The 18930-nt window shown below is 35.7% G+C and overlaps 1 protein-coding gene across 1 annotated transcript; it reads left to right on the forward strand.

Annotated features, from left to right (window-relative positions):
- The first annotated feature begins 1086 nt into the window (after window positions 1-1086).
- Window positions 1087-15432, forward strand: LOC105445920. Its single transcript, XM_030992702.1, has 8 exons — window positions 1087-1572; window positions 5389-5552; window positions 6404-6512; window positions 10531-10588; window positions 11308-11523; window positions 13085-13254; window positions 13553-13667; window positions 15236-15432. Exons 1-8 carry the CDS (start codon window positions 1270-1272, stop codon window positions 15337-15339), a joined length of 1239 nt encoding a protein of 412 aa, XP_030848562.1. The 5' UTR covers window positions 1087-1269; the 3' UTR covers window positions 15340-15432.
- The last annotated feature ends 3498 nt before the right edge of the window (window positions 15433-18930 follow it).

Genomic DNA, 18930 nt, shown 5'->3' on the forward strand with positions numbered 1-18930 from the left:
AGTACCTTTAGCAATACTTTCGAAGCATGTAATACCAGGCTGGTAGTGCGGTGATCCTCGCATCTGATTGCCTTTGTAGTCTTCTTCGTTATTAACTGGCTTCTTGTCCAATCATCTGGCCAGATTCCCCGTTGATATATATGTTGACATAGTTCATTCAGTGCCATTATATTTGTCTTCAAACAGATTATTGTTGTGCGTGTGTGTGTGTGTGTGGGGGGGGGGGGGGTCTTTGCAGGAGTGTGTCTTCAATGTGAAGTAAAGGTGTGGCCAGAGTGCCCATGTTTGCCCCCAATTTTTTTTTTTTTTTTTTTTTTGGGGGGGGGGGTATTAATTATTATATCTTTTTATTAAGGGATGGTTTATTCTTGACAAAATAGGTTTGTATATTCTCAGAACTTTATATTTATATATATATATATAGAGAGAGAGAGAGATATTTGTTTCAACTGAAATCGAGCTTATCCGTGTTACACAACATACACAACATAAATTGTGTGTATTTGGATCGATGTTATTGATACATTGACATAGTATCGAATTTTGTATCTATGATTTTGTATTTTATTCACATTTTCGAAATTTTATATGCTTTATCGTTCCATTCCTTTAGTTCCAAAATAATGATCATTCATATTTTATTTGTTTATTTCATCAATATTTTCACCATGAGAGCAGCCTTAGATGATTTTTTAAAAGCTTTTGCTGCATCCCCTGCTATGTCTGTCTCTTGCGAATAGAAATGGGAATAAATCCACATACAAAACACAAATATGTCATAGTGATTATTGAATGCATGACTTCCCTGAAAAAGGTGTCACTGCTAAATATACTTTCCGAAAAGAAGAAGAAGGGGAAAACACAGTTTTAACAGTCAAAATCACGTTAACGATTACAATGGTACGTACTCACAGGGTTCAATTTTTCAGAGTTATTCGTGCCCCTAAAATGAGAGATAGGTCTAATGTGCCTGTGTGTGTTTTTTCCGGCGAGTGAAAAAAAAGATATTGTATGAATATGAGATTCTGCGTAAATGTTTTTGATCCTGATTCACAGAATAAACATTCGCATGCACTGATGCAAGGTAGCTAGGCCTACCCCTTTCTCCCCATTGGTCGATGGGTTTTCTAGCAGTGATGACAACACAAATCAATGCGCACAACTTGAAAACTGGCTTGTCAAATGTGTTGGTACATGTACACTGTGTAGTAAAACTCGCAACACTTCATCTTCGACTTTCAAAATAAGAGCATAGAAGCATAACTCACTATGGGAGGAAAAGCATCAAAAAAGCGAAGTGCGGCATCTACCCACCATCAACAGTCGGGGGGCGCTCCCGTGGTGGAACCGTTAGCGTCGGGTGATCAAAGTCAAGCTGGGCAGTCCAAAGAGCCAGAGAGAGTTGATTCAAACAAGCGTGGAGATTACACTGAGAGTTCCGAAGCTGCTATTTCTTCGAAGCAGGCGAAACAGAAAGAAGTGGTCGAGGCGAGTAACGCACACGAGGAAGCCGCGGTTATAACCGCAACAGAGATGAAGACGCCCTGTGAACCTCGTGATGGTGAAGAGATGGTAAGTGGTAGGTCGACAAGTATTAATTATATTAAGTCGGCACAAACACATTTCTCCTATGAACAGGGGAATAAGCAGTGTAGATGACCGCAGCACGGCGGTAATCATCCCGGTAAAGTGCTGTTAAAACCGTAAGAGACCGGGAAGACCTTGTTTTCCTTCAATGCATGATGACCAATGACGGTAGAGTTTGTTTGTTTGCTTTTTTATTGTTTTTTTATTTTTAGATAGCCTGTGTATATTTGTAAGTAAGCAATCAAGAAGCAGTAGTTATATGGAGTAATAACACTGCGGTAAGAACCGCGGTGAATAGCTAAAGGCCCAAAGTTACAAACGAAAAAAGTAAAGAGAGAGTGGGAATATGATAGCGTTGAAAGTGTAATAGATATATTTCAATCTCTGTATTCACCAATAGCGATGAATACATATAAACATATATACTCATATATTTATATCGCCCCCCCTGCCATCCCCGCCTCTCCCTTGACGCTTTAGCCTGATAAACAGAGTGCATTTCCAAAGCTTCCAAAAGCGAGAGTATTTTGAACCAAACGTTGACCTTAAGTTGCAGTCCCGTACAACGTCCTCTATTATTACTCCATTTGTAATTATTCTGGCTTTATGCACATGTGTCATAAAACTAAATTAGAACAACAACAGGAAAGAGGAAGGTCGCATAACAGAAGGAGGAAGTAAAGAGAAACCTGGAATCGATCCTCCATGGGCATACTCTTTTTGTTTGTTATTCTGCTCCACACGAAGCGTCAATCCCCTGACGTAGCACTGCGTTAGCGAATTTCAGCCGATGAACTTTGAAAAATACTTTTTTTTCTCTCCGAGGGAGCCCAGTGACCGCGCAAGAAAATTAGCATTCTGTAGTTTTAACTTTGTTGTCCTAAGTCCTTTTCTTAGTCCTCTCAATTAGGTGAGACAGATCGTTCATTAAGACAATTTTTTTTTAGCGATTTTTCAATATATCTGGCGGAGGGGGACGACCCCTTTTACATATTTACCAGGTGGAGACATCCCTCATTCCCTTTGAATCACCGACCCTTTAGGTACTATTGAGCATTCGCTTTCTCTATCTCTAAAAGAAAGTTTACACTACACACACACGCACACACACACACACACACACACACATGGAATTGGAATTGTTTATCTGAAAACTATTGTTTGCTGTGAATCATTAACAACACGTTTTTATCCTTCTTTGACAAAATGTGAAGGCCCCCGTATGGTTGCGTTTTATCCCCTTCCGCTTGTGATACAATGGACAGCACACCACAAATGATTACCATTGCTTCCGGGTATTAGGGACTTTTAGATTTGCATGTCGACAGCTTTGACTGCAACGTGTGACGTCATTTTAAGGCACTGCGCATGCGTTACGTCGTCTCAGTCGGCGATCGAGAATGCGTCAACCTTGATTTTCCTAACTCTAGTACATACATACATATTGATATTTATATAGCGCCTTTACATGCCAAAGCTACTAATATGCCGCGTGCGCATAAAATATACAGTTCCTAAGGTAGACAATTAAAGGAACATCCCTTCCCTGCTATTATGTAAAAATGTGTAGAACAGGTGTCACATGCATATTATTCACCTGTTCTACACATTTTTACATAATAACAGTGAAGGGATGTTCTTTTGTTGATGGTAGAATGAGGAACTGTATATTGTGTCCTCTTTCTTTGTCCGTGGTATTCATAGTGTTTAAATACTTCCTGCATGCATATATATCGTCGAATGCAATCTAAAAGATTTCTAATTGTAGTCAACATGGGCAGTTAAGTACGTTGACACGCATGATCAGTCGGCGTTCGTCGTGTTCTCGTCCACTCAATCTAAAAGCCCCTATTGACAATGAGTGCACGTACACATTCCGCATGGGTGGTAGTGGGAAACAACTAGAAATATCAAGCAAAGCAAATATTATTGAGAATCAGATTAATCAGTAAATCAAATATTTAAAGTTATCAGTTCAAACCTATTCGTCATTTATTTTGAAGGTTAAAACTATATTTACCAAGGGGGGGGGGGGGGCGAATATTTTGAGCAAAAATGTCTCTCTCCCCATTTATTTATTTATTTTATTTATTTAAACAGGGTAGCTCTCACAGTATTGTTTTTATACTGTTTTTCTGAGAGGCCTTGTTCACAAAAAAGGGGTCATTACAAATACAGGAAATAACAAACAAGTCCTACATGATTATACAGAGTGAGTCAGAAAAAATGTCCCACTTTTTAAAAGTTGTATTGTTTGAAGTATGCATATTTGATATGATATGTCTTGATAGAGTTATCCTCCCAGTACATGATACGGTACCATTTTCATTTGAATCCCAGCATGCATGACTGAACATCAGACAATCTTTACAATACTGCCAGATCTCACTTGCGGCAAGTTGGTGGGTGAGGAATAAAGAGTGTTTTGAACAAAGACAGCCAGACAAACAAACACACACACACGCACTCAAGAAAAAATTAACACTAAACACATACACTCAAGAAAGGAAGTTCACACTACACACGTACACTCGAGAAAGAAAGTTTACACTAGACACATACACTCGAGAAAGAAAGTTTACACTACACACATACACTCGAGAAAGAAAGTTTACACTACACATATACACTCAAGAAAGAAAATGTTTACACTACACACATACACTCGAGAAAAAAAGTATACACTACACACACACACTCAAGAAAGAAAGTTTACACTACACACACTCAAGAAAGAAAGTTTACACTACACACTTACACTCCAGAAAGAAAGTTTACACTACACACACACACTCAAGAAAGGAAGTTTACACTACACACACACACTCAAGAAAGGAAGTTTACACTCCACACATACACTCAAGAAAGGAAGTTTACACTCCACACATACACTCGAGAAAAAAAGTTTACACTGCAAACATACACTCAAAAAAGAAAGTTTACACTACACACATACACTCAAGAAAGAAAGTTTACACTACACACATACACTCGAGAAAGGAAGTTTACACTACACACATACACTCGAGAAAGAAAGTTTCCACCAGACACATACACTCGAGAAAGAAAGTTTCCACTACACACATACACTCAAGAAAGAAAGTTTACACTACACACATACACTCGAGAAAGAAAGTTTACACTACACACATACACTCAAATAAGGAAGTTTACACTACACACATAAACTCGAGAAAGAAAGTTTACACTAGACACATACACTCGAGAAAGAAAGTTTCCACTACACACATACACTCAAGAAAGAAAGTTTACACTACACACATACACTCGAGAAAGAAAGTTTACACTAGACACATACACTCAAATAAGGAAGTTTACACTACACACATACACTCGAGAAAGAAAGTTTACACTACACACATACACTCGAGAAAGAAAGTTTACACTACACACATACACTCGAGAAAGGAAGGTTACACTACACACACACACTCAAGAAAGAAAGTTTACACTACACACTTACACTCAAGAAAGGAAGTTTACACTACACACATACACTCAAGAAAGAAAGTTTACACTACACACATACACTCGAGAAAGGAAGGTTAAACTACACACACACACTCGAGAAAGGAAGTTTACACTACCCACATACACTCGAGAAAGGAAGTTTACACTACACACATACACTCAAGAAAGGAAGTTTACACTACACACACACACTTACCGACAGTACTCCTTTTCAGGACTAACTACTCCCCTCCCCCCCACCCCCTCTTCTTTCTCAAATGGTGCAACCGTAAACCTACTGAATATCTATTTGGTTGTTTACATTTTCAGATCGAATCTTCACATGGGCTTGCGTTTCAGGAGATCTTTGTCCAGTATATTCCTGGTAAACCTCATGCTCTCACGAAGTTTGGAGCACTTCTTTACTCTCGTCAGGGTGGTCATGAGTTCAGGGCCCTAGATGGCACCGGACTGGCAAGAACTGTTGGGTTGAGGTAAATAGGATATGTAACTTCTTTATTAAATTTCAGTTTTCAGTTTATTGTCTCATATTTCACTTTTATTTCACATTTTGCAGTCATGATTTCACGAAATGAATGATACAAATTAAAAATACTTATATTAACAGAAACAATACAAAAAGAAAAAAGAAGGTGAGTACCTCATATCAGTTTGTTTGAACACACTAAATTAATAGACTGAACTAATAGGAAGAGTGAAAAATGAAGGGACCTCTGGTTCTGTTGAAAGCTATAACTGTGAGTTGTAGTTATATATTTAAAATAAAACGTACAAGGTCTATATTATGTATATAATTTATATGTCTATTTAATCTTATATATGCAGTGCGTCCCAGGAAAAACGAAGCCGAGAATCATCGATGTTTTATCATAACTTAATCATATTTATAAATAATAAATGACACCTATTTGTAAAGCTTAGATCCTCTTCTGTCATGTGATGCGGCTCACATGATGCATATTTCACGCATTAGGAATTAAGACAAATTTAGAGAGAGGAAACCAAAAAGTCATTTGGCGGACGGTATCTAAATTTCAAAAAGAAAATCACATTTCTAGAAAGTTTATTTTTTGCCCTTTTATATGAAACCTCAGGAAAAATGAGCCAGGAATAACAAAGTTCTGTTTTTTTAAGTGATGCCTGAATTTCTATAATTTGATTTAACGAATTCGTTTTCACTGGTTGCCTGCCGTACCGACAGACAGAGTTCACATACTTAACTCCTTTTCGTTGATGATCAGCCATGCATCGAGTCTGTCGTCTTCTTTGAACAAAACTATGCTTTTCTCGCCATAATGTATCTCCTCCCGTTACCTCTTTGCAGAAACCATGATGAACTAATAAGCATCAATAACCCACAGTCAGACATAAGCAGTGTTAACCAGCTAGCAGTTCTAGAATGTTTCTCAGATATTGGCACTCAGATTGGTTTGGTAAGAATACATTTTATTTTATTCACATTATTGTTAGTTGATTTACAGTATATTTTTATTATCGTCGTTATCAGAGTGATTGATTGATCTTTTTTTCGGGCATTATTATTTACTAAGATCGTTGTTATTATAATGATTACAATTATGATTTTTTTTTTTATTGCTAATATTATTATCATTATATTTATTTCCATTATTATCATTGAACTTATAAGTATTATAATCATTATTATTATTATGATACTTATTATTATTATTGTTATAAATATCGTTAGTATTAATATTTTTATAAACATTTAAAATAATTTAATTTCGTTTTAAAGACAATATTTATTAAATTGTATATTCATTATTTTGTATTCATCTATCTTCATTATCATCAATATTATTTTTTTTTATTTTTTTTTATTGAAATATATTTAATCAGGATATCAAGAATCAGATATACATTGTAGATACAAAATCTGTTTTACATCATGGTCCTGAACAGGATAAAAACACGGAAATATAAATAACGAATATCACCAAAGCTCACAGGCAAAGGTAAGAACAGTATAAAACTAACATATAAGCATAATACGCATTAAATATAGTAAAAAGCACAACAAAACAAAAACAAACAAAAACGATAATGAAATAAATGAAATTAACAGCGGAAAAAATATCAAATCACATTTAATAAAAGGCATTAAAATATCACCCTAAAAATAGAAGAGGAGAGAAGATATAAGGAAACTGGTAAAAGTAAAGGAGGAAAGAGGGAAAGAAAGAAAGAGGGAGAGGGAAAGAAAGAAAGAAAGAGGGGAGAGGGAAATGGAGAGAGAGAGAGAAAGAGAGAGAGAGAGAGAGAGAAAGATAAGCCATGTCAAAGCAGTAAATGAATCGGCATTGTATTACACAGGTTTAAAAAATTTGTCCTTGTACATACGTTTAAAAACATCGATAGATTTAGCATTTTGAAAAGCAGAAGGTAGACTATTCCAGATTTTACCTCCAGCGTATCTAAAACAATTCTTAAAACATTCAAGATTAGGCTTAGGTAAAACAACATTTAGCGTATTGGCAAGTCTAGTGTTAAAACCATGTCTGTCAAAAACCATTTCCACTTCATTGCATAATCGTACTGGGGCTTTTCCATGAATACAGTTGTACATTATACATGATAAAAAATAGTCCCGTCTAGTGTCAATGGATTGCCATTTTAATGAATTTATTATACTCAAGCTATTTACATTATAATCAAAATTCCCTACGACAATACGTGCAGCTCTTTTTTGCAGTCTTAAAAGAATATTTCTGTTTTGTAAAGAACAGTTTCCCCATACGGAACAAGAATAATCTAAGATTGGCTGTATGGTACATTTGTATATTTTATTTAAAATGGAAGAGCTTAAAAATTTACTGAGCTTTCTCAAAGTAAAAATCTTATAACTTAATGATTTGGTAAGAGATTTAATGTGGATATCCCAAGATAATCTATCATCAATTTCAATCCCTAAATATCTGATACTTCTTACTTGTTCTATTGTTTCAGTATCAATATGTACCTTCAGACTTAATTCATCGTTACCTCATGTGTTACTACTCAACAGCATAATATTACTCTTATTAGTATTAATACGTAATCTATTTTTACAATACCATTCATTTATAGCATACAAATCTGCTTGGAGCTTAGATGTAATGACATTAATATCCATATCAGAAACATATAAGACAACATCATCAGCGTATATATTACATGTACTTAATCGTAAGCAATCAGTTATATCATTTATAAAAACAAGAAAGAGTGAGGGGCCTAAAATACTCCCCTGAGGAATTCCTATAGTTATGTCCTTTGTTTCGGACAGTTTACCATGACAATAAACTGCTTGTTTCCGACCAGATAAAAAGCTAGAAAACCATTTAAGTTCAGTATTTAAAATACCATACTTATTCAATTTGGACAACAAAAGTTCATGGTCAATACAATCAAAACATTTAGAAATATCAAGAAAACATGCACCAACTTTTTCCTTTTCATTAAAAGATTCGTACCAGTCATCAATGACTCTATGTAAACATGTATTCGTTGAATGATTTGGCAAAAAAGCATATTGGTCAACACTAATAAGATGATTAGTCTGCAAGTAAGATAAAAATTGAGACTGAACTTCCTTTTCAAGCAGTTTAGCAATATGACATACAACTGAGATGGGTCTATAATTTGAAATATTATTTTTATCGCCTTTACCTTTATAAACAGGCGTAGTTCTGGCCAATTTCCAATCATTAGGTAAAAATCCACAATTTAAACTTTCATTAAAAAGACAATTAAGAGAAATATTAATATAAGGAGCTGAGATTTGAAGTAATTTTTTTATCAAATTCTAAGATATCAAGGCTACTCTCTTTCGACAATAGAGAGAGATTATGTTTAGTTTTCCCGGGACTAATTGATTTCAAGACAAAGGTATGTATACTTTCAGGGTGGTTCCATGATAAATCGTGATTACTGAAAGTTTCTGAAATCTTTTTACCAATATTTACAAAATAATCGTTCAATATATTACTGTCTAAATCAGATGGTAAAACAGAGTCTTTTTTCCCCCTTCCAGTAATTTTGCTTAACTCCTTCCATAACTTCTTACTATCATTACTGTATCTCTCGGATACTGAATCAAAATATTCTCTCTTCTCTTTTCGTATGAGCTTGGTGACTGAATTCCTGAGATTTCGATATTCAGTCAATAGATATGGAATTTTTAGTCTATCATATTTTTTCTTTAAGTAGTCTCTTTTATAAATGAGTTTAATAATATTAGAATTTATCCATGGGCAGTGCCTAGTTTTAACCCGACATTCTTTTACAGGAGCATGTTTGTTACAACATTTAAAAAAGCCTGTTTCCATTCAACCCACTTTTCTCGTAGGGGAATACAAAAAGTACAATTATTATTAAGTACGTCAGAATGTTTTAAATCATCAATAAAAGCATTCTCGTTAAAATTCTTATAGTCTCTAAATCGTACTACATTATGAACATTCTTAGAAGTATTGTTGACATTTATACATGTGTATATAAAATAATGATCACTTAAGGATATCTTAGCTACGTCACTTAGTATATGCTTATCTGGTACAGAAGTAAGAATATGGTCTAAACATTTAGAAGAGGTGCCTGTAACCCTGGTGGGTTTATGGATCAATTTTGTTAATGAGAAGAGATTTTCAATCATATTAACAGGATTATCACTAAAACGTGCAGCATCAAACTTATAATCATAATTAAAATCACCCAATATAACCAGGTCCTTATCTTCAGATGCTACTTTCTCAAAATATTCAGCATATTATCAAAATAAGAAGAGTCAGAATTCGGTGGTCTATATAAACACCCAATGATAAGTTTATCAGATTTCAATGATAATTCAATCCAACTGGCCTCTACGTTAATACTTAACAAGTTATATCTTTCTGAAAAAACAATGATATTACGAACATATATACAGACACCACCTCCTCTAGTGCTGTTATTCCTGTCTCTTCTTATTAAGTGATAACCATCAATTTTAACTACGCTATCATCTATCATGTCATGCAACCATGTCTCAGTAAGACATAATATATCAAGATTGATCTTAGAGGTCAGCAAACGAATTTCGTCTATCTTCCCATGTAGACTTCGAACATTTAGATGACCAATTTTTAATCCTTTTACTTTGGAGAGTTTACTAGCACACTTGTCATGCTCATTAGGAAATGAAAGTAAATCACTTTGCTTCAAAGATACTTCGCTTTCAAAGGCACACTCTTCCTGGCCTGCAACCTAGTAATGGCACATTTTTTCTTGCATTATATTATGATACGATTATTTCGTGTTTTTATTGAAGTTAACAAGGGAAACAGAGGGCTATGAACTTATAATACTATAATCATTTCGAAAGGAAAGCTCTATATCCGTACCGACATTCGTGGTAAAGAAATTTGTAATCACGAGTCCTAAAATTAACCATTTTCTTTCTTCAAAATTTAGGTTATTAAGCGGAAACAGGAGGAAACTTGGCTGTTTGCTTTTCATCTCAACGAAAAGGGTATTTTCTTTCTCTCTTCTTGCCCATCAATTTTTTCCTTACTTTTGAACAGATAAGATTAGGAGATAGTATAAACATTTGGAGTAACTACTATGGTTTTGCTTTCATTTGCATGCAAGCATAAGCTATTCTGTCCCGTGCGTATACTTGGAAATTAAGTTTTTGGTTTGGGCATGTGCATGAAAGAAAAATGAAAGTAAAAAAAAACTTTAATCGAAACGATGTGTGAACAAATGTGAGCCAGTTAAATATATCGTTAAAAAATGACCCCGATCTGAATGCTTATCAAGGAAAACAATCTCGTTGAAGTTTGTAGTCTCCTCCTACGGGAGTCGCCATTTTAAATTCAATAGCGCTTTCAGAATAATGGAAATGGTTATAGAAAGAAAGGGGAAATACTTTAAAGAGGGAAATCAAGAAAAACTAGGAGGGGAAAATGGAGTGGAATGACACCGCAAAAGTGCAATAGATTGGCAGAAAAAAAGGTACCTTGATAGATTTCTACTTAATTATCCATTAGTTTTACACTTGATTAAACAAAAAAGAGATCGTCAAAGAGATGTATTTTCAATTGCATGATATAATAATGATAATAATACCTAGTTCTTATATAGCGCTTTCATGATGAGCATATCTTACACCCCCCCCTCTTTCACACACACAAACACACACCCATATACCACACACAAACACACGCACTTTATCTATTTCGATTGCAGGTAACCGGCCAGTTGTGGAGAACATATTCGGGCGACAATTACCTAGCGAAATATTGGAGAACTCGTTCATAGATATCATCCCCGTTAAGAGTGCTTTTAGAATGAACCCTGTCTATTCCTATGATTCTTCCCTTCAAGTGCAAATGATACTTCCACAAGAAGAAGACAGATTCATGGAGATCGACAACGACAAGGCGACCTACGTTCGACGTATAAGTACGTTTCTCAATGACTAACTATTCTAAGCTTAAAGGGATAGTTGAGTTCTGTTGCGGAGGGCGCTACACAAAATAATTTTTTGTGAGATAATGAAAAACTGAGTGTCAAATTTGAAATAACATACAATTTAAATGACAAAATCATCTTTGTTTGATCAAAATCGGTTCAGAGGCGGCTGAAATATCCATAAATATAACAATTTATAATACTTGTGTACCACCACAAATATTACATAATTTGAAAAAGCCGCTGAAAAAATGAGATACCGCCTTTTACGTCGTATTCCAGCTAATGCCGATGTTGGCTTTTTTGTTGGCATTTTCGTGTCGGTTATATTACGCACAACCAGCCGGCCTATGTATTGTTATTTTTAATCAAATAATTAACGGTCACCGTATTTTTTGGAAAGTGGAGCTGAATTGGTATGATCGTATTGGCTAAATTTCACACATTTTGGGGTCTAAAATTACCTTCATAGCAATTTAGTTCTATAAGGGCACTAGAAATGTCATAGATAAGAAATGGAGCAATAACCATGCACTTTGGAGGCATTTGCGGTCTGAAAACAGAACTCAACTATCCCTTTAACGTTTTAAGACATCGACCAATTCGTATTCAACACATGGTAAAAAATTACTCAAAATTTAAATTGGTATTTTAAAGAGATACTCCACTGATGGACTTTTTGCCCTAGCGTACTGTGTATTGCACAGCGCCATCTCATGATCACATCGCCAACAGTACGCGACACAGTACCTAATTACCACTTCGCAGACAGAGAACTTAAAGGCGTTTTTTAGGATGTTTCCAGTTTTACAAATCTGAAATGCATGGCCCTACGTTTTATCAGTGCCTATGATATGGTGTGATCTTGAAGCCCTACAGAAATTGCGCTTCAAAATGATGGTGAAGAGCCTGAAAAATGTAAAAATCTTTAAGTGACCGGTTTTACAATACTCATTTTCCCCAATCGACTGTAGTGTTATAAAAATGTACTTTGAAACTTCGAATTTACTTTGCTTTACTTTGTTTTCAGTGGGTTCTGCTTATATGCGCAATTGTATCAACGATTTAGCTTATTGTCAATAAGTTAGAATGAGGAGGCTGTGCCTTCAAACTAGAATTATAGGTCTCATCAGCTTAGGCTAACCCTCATTTAGCATGATCTTCCTGTGACGTGACTTGCAGTAACCCGGACCTGTGTGCATTACTTCTCTACGCAGACTCACGCCATCAAGCGATCACGTAATATAGAGCTTAGCTTAAGCAGTGAATCTTGAGCCCGCTGCCCACGCAATGTCATTTCGATTGCGCCATTCGATGCCATTCAGACTTATAATAATGCACAAAACATGTCTAAGTACGATCTCTTACTATAATTAATAAATTAATTGATTAATGGGCTTTTGTCTTCGTGTGGGCGAAGACCGATTCATAAGCCCGTTGCAAACGTGGTGACATTCAGGTGAATAATAATAGTGCACAGAACCGGTCCAAATCTGATTTCGTGCAAGAATGAATAAAGTAATTATTGAGCTTGTTGTCTTCTTGTTGGCAGAGACCGTGACTATCAATAAATACAAACGGATACACGGTAGTGCTGACGGTATACCAGTCTCCATCTCAACACCAGAATCGTCCGACAGCGATTCGGACAATGGAAGCGACTCCGCAGATGATAGTCCGATGTGCATTGAGGGTGTCGATGTTGGTCCTCTCAGCGTAGTCGTAAGTTCACTGTTATTATCATCGTCATCATCATCATCATCATCATCATTATATTTAACAATTACAGTCATCATTATATGCCTACCCTTATCCGTCCTTATCGTCTTAACTTCCATCACCATCACAAATATAATCGTAGTAAGAGTAAATAGGAGTAATAATAGTTTTATCGGTGATGACTATGAGGATAATAATAATGGTTATAACGGTAAAAATAAAATGATGATGATTATTATGTTGTTGTTGGTTTCTCCACTAATAACATGAACTTACTTTCATTCCCTCCTTGATTCGACAGAACTTTCCTTGCTACATGACCCGGCGTCGTATACCGATCCCGCAAAATAACAAGTTCTTTATCCAGTCTTTTCTCTCTGAAGCATCTGTATTTAAGGCTGCCAACACAAAAGAAGGTAAATGGTTGACTTGTATTGTGGTGTGTGTGTGTGTGTGTGAATGTGTGTGCGTTTGTGTGCGTGTGTATGTGCGTGTGAGGGGGGAGGCGTTGGCATTCGCAGGGGAACACCCCTTTTCTTAATAAAAGAGAAATGTTAGATATTTAAGCGTGCGTGTGTTTGTGAGGATGGGGGGGGGGGGGACACACCTCCAAATAAAAAAATTATTGGCATTTGTCTATGGGTTCGTCTGGGGCTGACTCCATCCTCTTAGTACAAAAATGGAGAACATTTGTGGAGCGGAGCACAGAGGGGAATACTCCCTCTTTCAAATAAAAGAGTGTGCCGGCTTGTAGTGCAACAACACCCCCTCCTCCCGAAATACAGAAAAACAATTCATACAATCTTCAGCTTGTTAAGGCTCCTCACTCATGGCAATGTATATATGCAACGGGGAAGGGACGGGTGTACGGGGAAGGGGAGAGTTGATGTGGTTTGACACATTCTGAAAAAGAATTGGCAAGTTATTTATTTATTCCATTTTCCTTTTTTAACTTCTTGAAAACAATGATATCCGTTTCGTTAATTTGAAACCTTTACAAGCAAATGTTGGTTTGCTTGTTTTTTCATAATCTGATTTTCTTGGCTACAGACCTGCTGGATCACATCGTCATTTAAGCCTAAAACGCACAATATACGATTTCCCTGTCATCCGATTTTAGAAGAAATGACAATAATATATAGGTTTACAAATCTAAAGAAACAAGATATTCTTGTTGAAGGCCCTTAAAAGGGATTTTAAAAAGCCGAATTGATTTAAAATCGTAGAGAATCGCACTACTGGCATGACGTCACTACGATTGTGAGCCGATTGAATTATTCCTCCTCCAAAAATGCGTGAATTCCATCAGAATTTTGATTATAAAAATCATCGATCACTCAGAATTAAGAAGTTAAAGTGTTCATAGTAAATGCTATTGCAAATTGTGCGGTGGGTATTACAGTGTTTATAAACATCATTAATGACTGTATGACGCGTTTCTATCTCATTGTAGTATTAATATTATATTACTATTATTATCGCCACTCTCTTCTTCCGCTCCTTTCTGCCCTCCCCCTGTCTCTGTCACACCTACACCCACACTCTCACCCTCCCACACACACCCTGTCAAACCTTCTCACGGCACCCACTTTCTGTCTCTTTCTTTCTTTATCCCCTTCCCCCCCCCCCTCTCTCTCTCTCTCTCTCTCTCTCACACACACACACAAACACACACACATACACACACTCTGTCAAACCTTCTCATGCCACCCACTTTCTGTCTCTTTCTTTCTTTATCCCCCTCCCCCTCTCTCTCTCTGTCTCACACACACACACAAACACACACATACACACACCCTGTCAAACCTTCTCATGCCACCCACTTTCTGTCTCTTTCTTTCTTTACCCCCCCCCCCCCCCCCTCTCTCTCTCTCTCTCTCTCTATTATCTTCAATGTATCTCCCTCTCCCCCCCCCCCCTCTCACTGTCATTCCCCGCTATACCTCTTTCTAACATGTTTTCTGCGTCTCTCCTTCTCTCTTAGGGACAGAACTATGCATATCTTCCGACGAACAGGGCGAACAGGGTGACAATATTTTGGTTGCAAGTCTGAGAGCATCGCACTCCAAGTTCCGTATTTTTATCTGACGGCAATGTTCTGAAAACAAGAGAAGATTTTCTCAAACTATTCAAAGCCCGAGACAGCTAAATCCACAATCAATCAGAGCGTCTTTAATTGTTGGAAACAAATACATCAACTATTACTCTACGGCCAAAAGCTTACGCTGACTAACTAACCCTTGGCCTTTACTATAGCTATTGACCCTTAGTGTCAGGGGCAGCGATTTCTTTTCATGACCGGGTTGGGGGGGGGGGCGAAATGCGAGGGAACTCTGTATTCCGTTGGTATCACGGGGATACCAACGTAATACAGATTTTTTTTAATTATTTTCTTGTACATTTTGAAGGATGTTATGAGAGGAAGCGTATAGCGACCGAGCGAGAAGGATTTTGCATGTTCATTAGTCTAAACGTTGCACACTTGGTCCCTCCACAGCCTATAAGTGTGTTGCACTTTTTGTTACCGTTTTTTTTCAAATCTTACGGGGGGGGGGGCACTATCCCCCGAAAAAAAGTTGAAGGAGGGACGTTGAATAACCCTCCTGATTATCAAATCAGTCAACTCGAACAATAATGACGTATTAATCATTTAATGAACCTAAATATATCTTGTTCAAATAATTACACATACATAGTAGCCAACCGAAGCTTTAATATTCATGCTTACATGTTATAAGGGTAATTAATGTACGTTGGCGTAAATCTTGCGTGTTTGACGATTCTGCTTTGTTTGTTTTTCACCGCTCTAACTCAACAATATTCACATTTAATTGTTGTATACAATGTTCATATATATTGTTGTGTTTGTTTAATATACATAGCCGAATAATTGTGTTAATTCATGGGACTATATTTAACTTACACTAATGTTCTTTGTAGACCCCTCCACATTTCCCCATGAGTTTGTTGTTCTAGTTCTCAATCTGTCATATGTTAACCATTCTCTGTAAGTTGTTTAGCAAATCTGTAATCAATGAAAGTATCTATCACAAACTCGAACAAGTTGTGGAATATGAATGAATGAATAAATGAATGAATGATAATAGAATATTTGATAAAGATAAGAACATTTTTTAACAATTAGACGTAATATACAAGTGTGTAGAAGGTGATATACAAGTGTGTAGAAGGTAATTTACAAGTGTGTAGAAGGTAATTTACAAGTGTGTAGAAGGTAATATACAAGTGTGTAGAAAGTAATATACAAGTGTTTAGAAGGTAATATATACAAGTGTGTAGAAGGTAATATACAAGTGTGTAGAAGGTAATATACAAGTGTGTAGAAAGTTAATATACAAGTGTGTAGAAGGTAATATACAAGTGTGCAGAAGGTAATATACAAGTGTGTAGAAGGTAATATACAAGTTTGAAGAAGGTAATATACAAGTGTGTAGAAGGTAATATACAAGTGTGAAGAAGGTAATATACAAGTGTGAAGAAGGTAAACTAAGAATGCCACTCTCAGGTCAGTGCGTTAGAAGAATAAATAATGCGCATGACTAGCTTTAGGATAGTACAATTGCACTTGTTAAAGATAAAGGTGGGTTCTGGTAATCCGATTGCATTGTGAAAGATAAAATTGATCATGTAGCATGTAAGTATTGGTGTGTACTGCAAAGTTATAAGGTCATCAAAATCAAAATATAAATTTGGCCCAGTCTGTGTAAAGTAACAAGCACTGTACACAGAAAGATGTATATGGGACTACACAAATGGTGTTGGGGTTACTAACCCTGATTTCCTAATCTGTCTATGCTCATTACTCAGCCAGTATACATTTTCTACCAAAATTGTTTGGAAAATGACATATATTTGTAATCTTGAACATTCAGTGAAAGTTTCGTTTGATTCTGTGAGAATTTTTTTTTTTTTTTTTTACCAGAACCCACCTTTATCTTTAAAAGTTACGAAAGTGATATCAAATTAGACTTCAAATTGACATATGAAATAAACATCGGAAGAATACTTGGAAAATGTCACAGCGTCATCACTTACTCTTTCTGTCAAATATATTCAAGAAAAGCATTCAACTTCGATTACGTGAATTGATGAAATAAAGTTGGTGGCCTTTTTTTAAAAAACGTTCAGTTGTTGCGTTTGTTTTATTGACAGGTAAAAACTTAACGTAATGAAGTCATGGATTGTTTTTTTGGAGAGGTTACTACGTCAGTCAACCAGGTTGATAAGTTAAAGATTATTTGATGAATTTTCTACATGCGAACCTTTTACATGATACGTCTGGCATCATCATGCCTATGGGTCCATGACCGACTATAATATATGAAAAGTGAACAACTTTTAGCCTACCAGGGCCCTGCTTCGTGAAACTTGTTATCAATAACAGGTTACATTAATTGTTATACGCTTCTGAAATCGTGGCATTCAATTGGCTGAGAGCAAAATTTGTCATAGAAAGTTAGCATTTGTTATTGATAAAATATTTATGAAACAGGGACCTGTTCTATATGAAAGTCTGTAGCCTTCGACGCTAGAGCAGTATTACACATATTCGACTTGCGCAAAAGTATTAAAGTGATGAAATTATTTGAATGTATCAAATGAGATGCATTGCATATGCTTTTTGCAGAACCAAATTCAAATACACACACACACACATATGTTATTTGATGGTTGTCATTTGATATTTGATATGTGTGGCATGATTAATTTTATTAGGGATGTTAATGGAATCTACAAAGACCGAATTAATGACCGGCCCAATCCCATTTGTTTTATTCCAACAGCTCATCAGCAATACTTTGGCCGAAGATTTTTGCACTCTCTTAAAAAATGTCTCCTACTCACCCAAACTTGAACACATACCACACACAAATGATACCAAATGATTGGGGATAAAACACTCTTTTATATAATAGATACTAACTTACTGTTCATAGATGATTTTTATAATAGTTAGCAATTTTCTAGATGTAACCTGTTTTTTTGTACTCACACTGTAGAGTAGTTTGCGGTCAAGGCTGGATTTACCTTTAATGCACAGGTCAATAAATAAATAACACGCTTCTACTATGTACAGTCCTTCTCCAATTCATGTAATTATATTGAAATCGATAATTTTAAGATTTATCCGCATCTTTATACAAACAAAAAAAACCATTTTTGAAATCATTTTAATTTAAAAAGTTTTCGGAGACAAGAAAAAATAATACAGACACGAGCATGCAAATCAATCTAGACTATAGAAATGTGTTTGGCATTGATATTAAAGTAATTAACACACTTATATCTAAAACTTGGAAAATACTTGTTTATTATCATTCCAAACCATTTATTCATCTAAATCTTTCTTTAGTTGTTCAAATCTTCATCCATTCATTCGTTTATTTGTTAATTTGTTTGTTATTTCTATTCATTCGAATTGTTTTCGAAGTTAAATAATGTCTAAATAATCTTTAAATCATGTTCATGTATAATTTAATCTACAACCCAGCGTAAGAACCACTGTAGCACATAATACTTTAATTACAAAAGTTAAATATTTATCAATAGATTTAAGGTAACCAATTCAATCAAATTAACTCTTCCATAAGTCCCACATTCATGAATAAGCCTTTGTGAAGCGCTTTGATACGAATGTTTTCATTCAGCAGTTACAAA

Source organism: Strongylocentrotus purpuratus, unplaced genomic scaffold (genome assembly GCF_000002235.5).
Source record: "Strongylocentrotus purpuratus isolate Spur 01 unplaced genomic scaffold, Spur_5.0 spur5_scaffold_20, whole genome shotgun sequence".
Lineage (NCBI taxonomy): Eukaryota > Metazoa > Echinodermata > Echinoidea > Camarodonta > Strongylocentrotidae > Strongylocentrotus > Strongylocentrotus purpuratus.

Coding starts and splice junctions, on each gene's coding strand:
- LOC105445920 (XM_030992702.1), top strand. CDS start 1,270: ATGGGAGGAAAAGCATCAAAAAAGCGAAGTGCGGCATCTACCCACCAT. Junction 1,573..5,388: donor CTCGTGATGGTGAAGAGATG/GTAAGTGGTAGG, acceptor TTACATTTTCAG/ATCGAATCTTCACATGGGCT. Junction 5,553..6,403: donor GCAAGAACTGTTGGGTTGAG/GTAAATAGGATA, acceptor ACCTCTTTGCAG/AAACCATGATGAACTAATAA.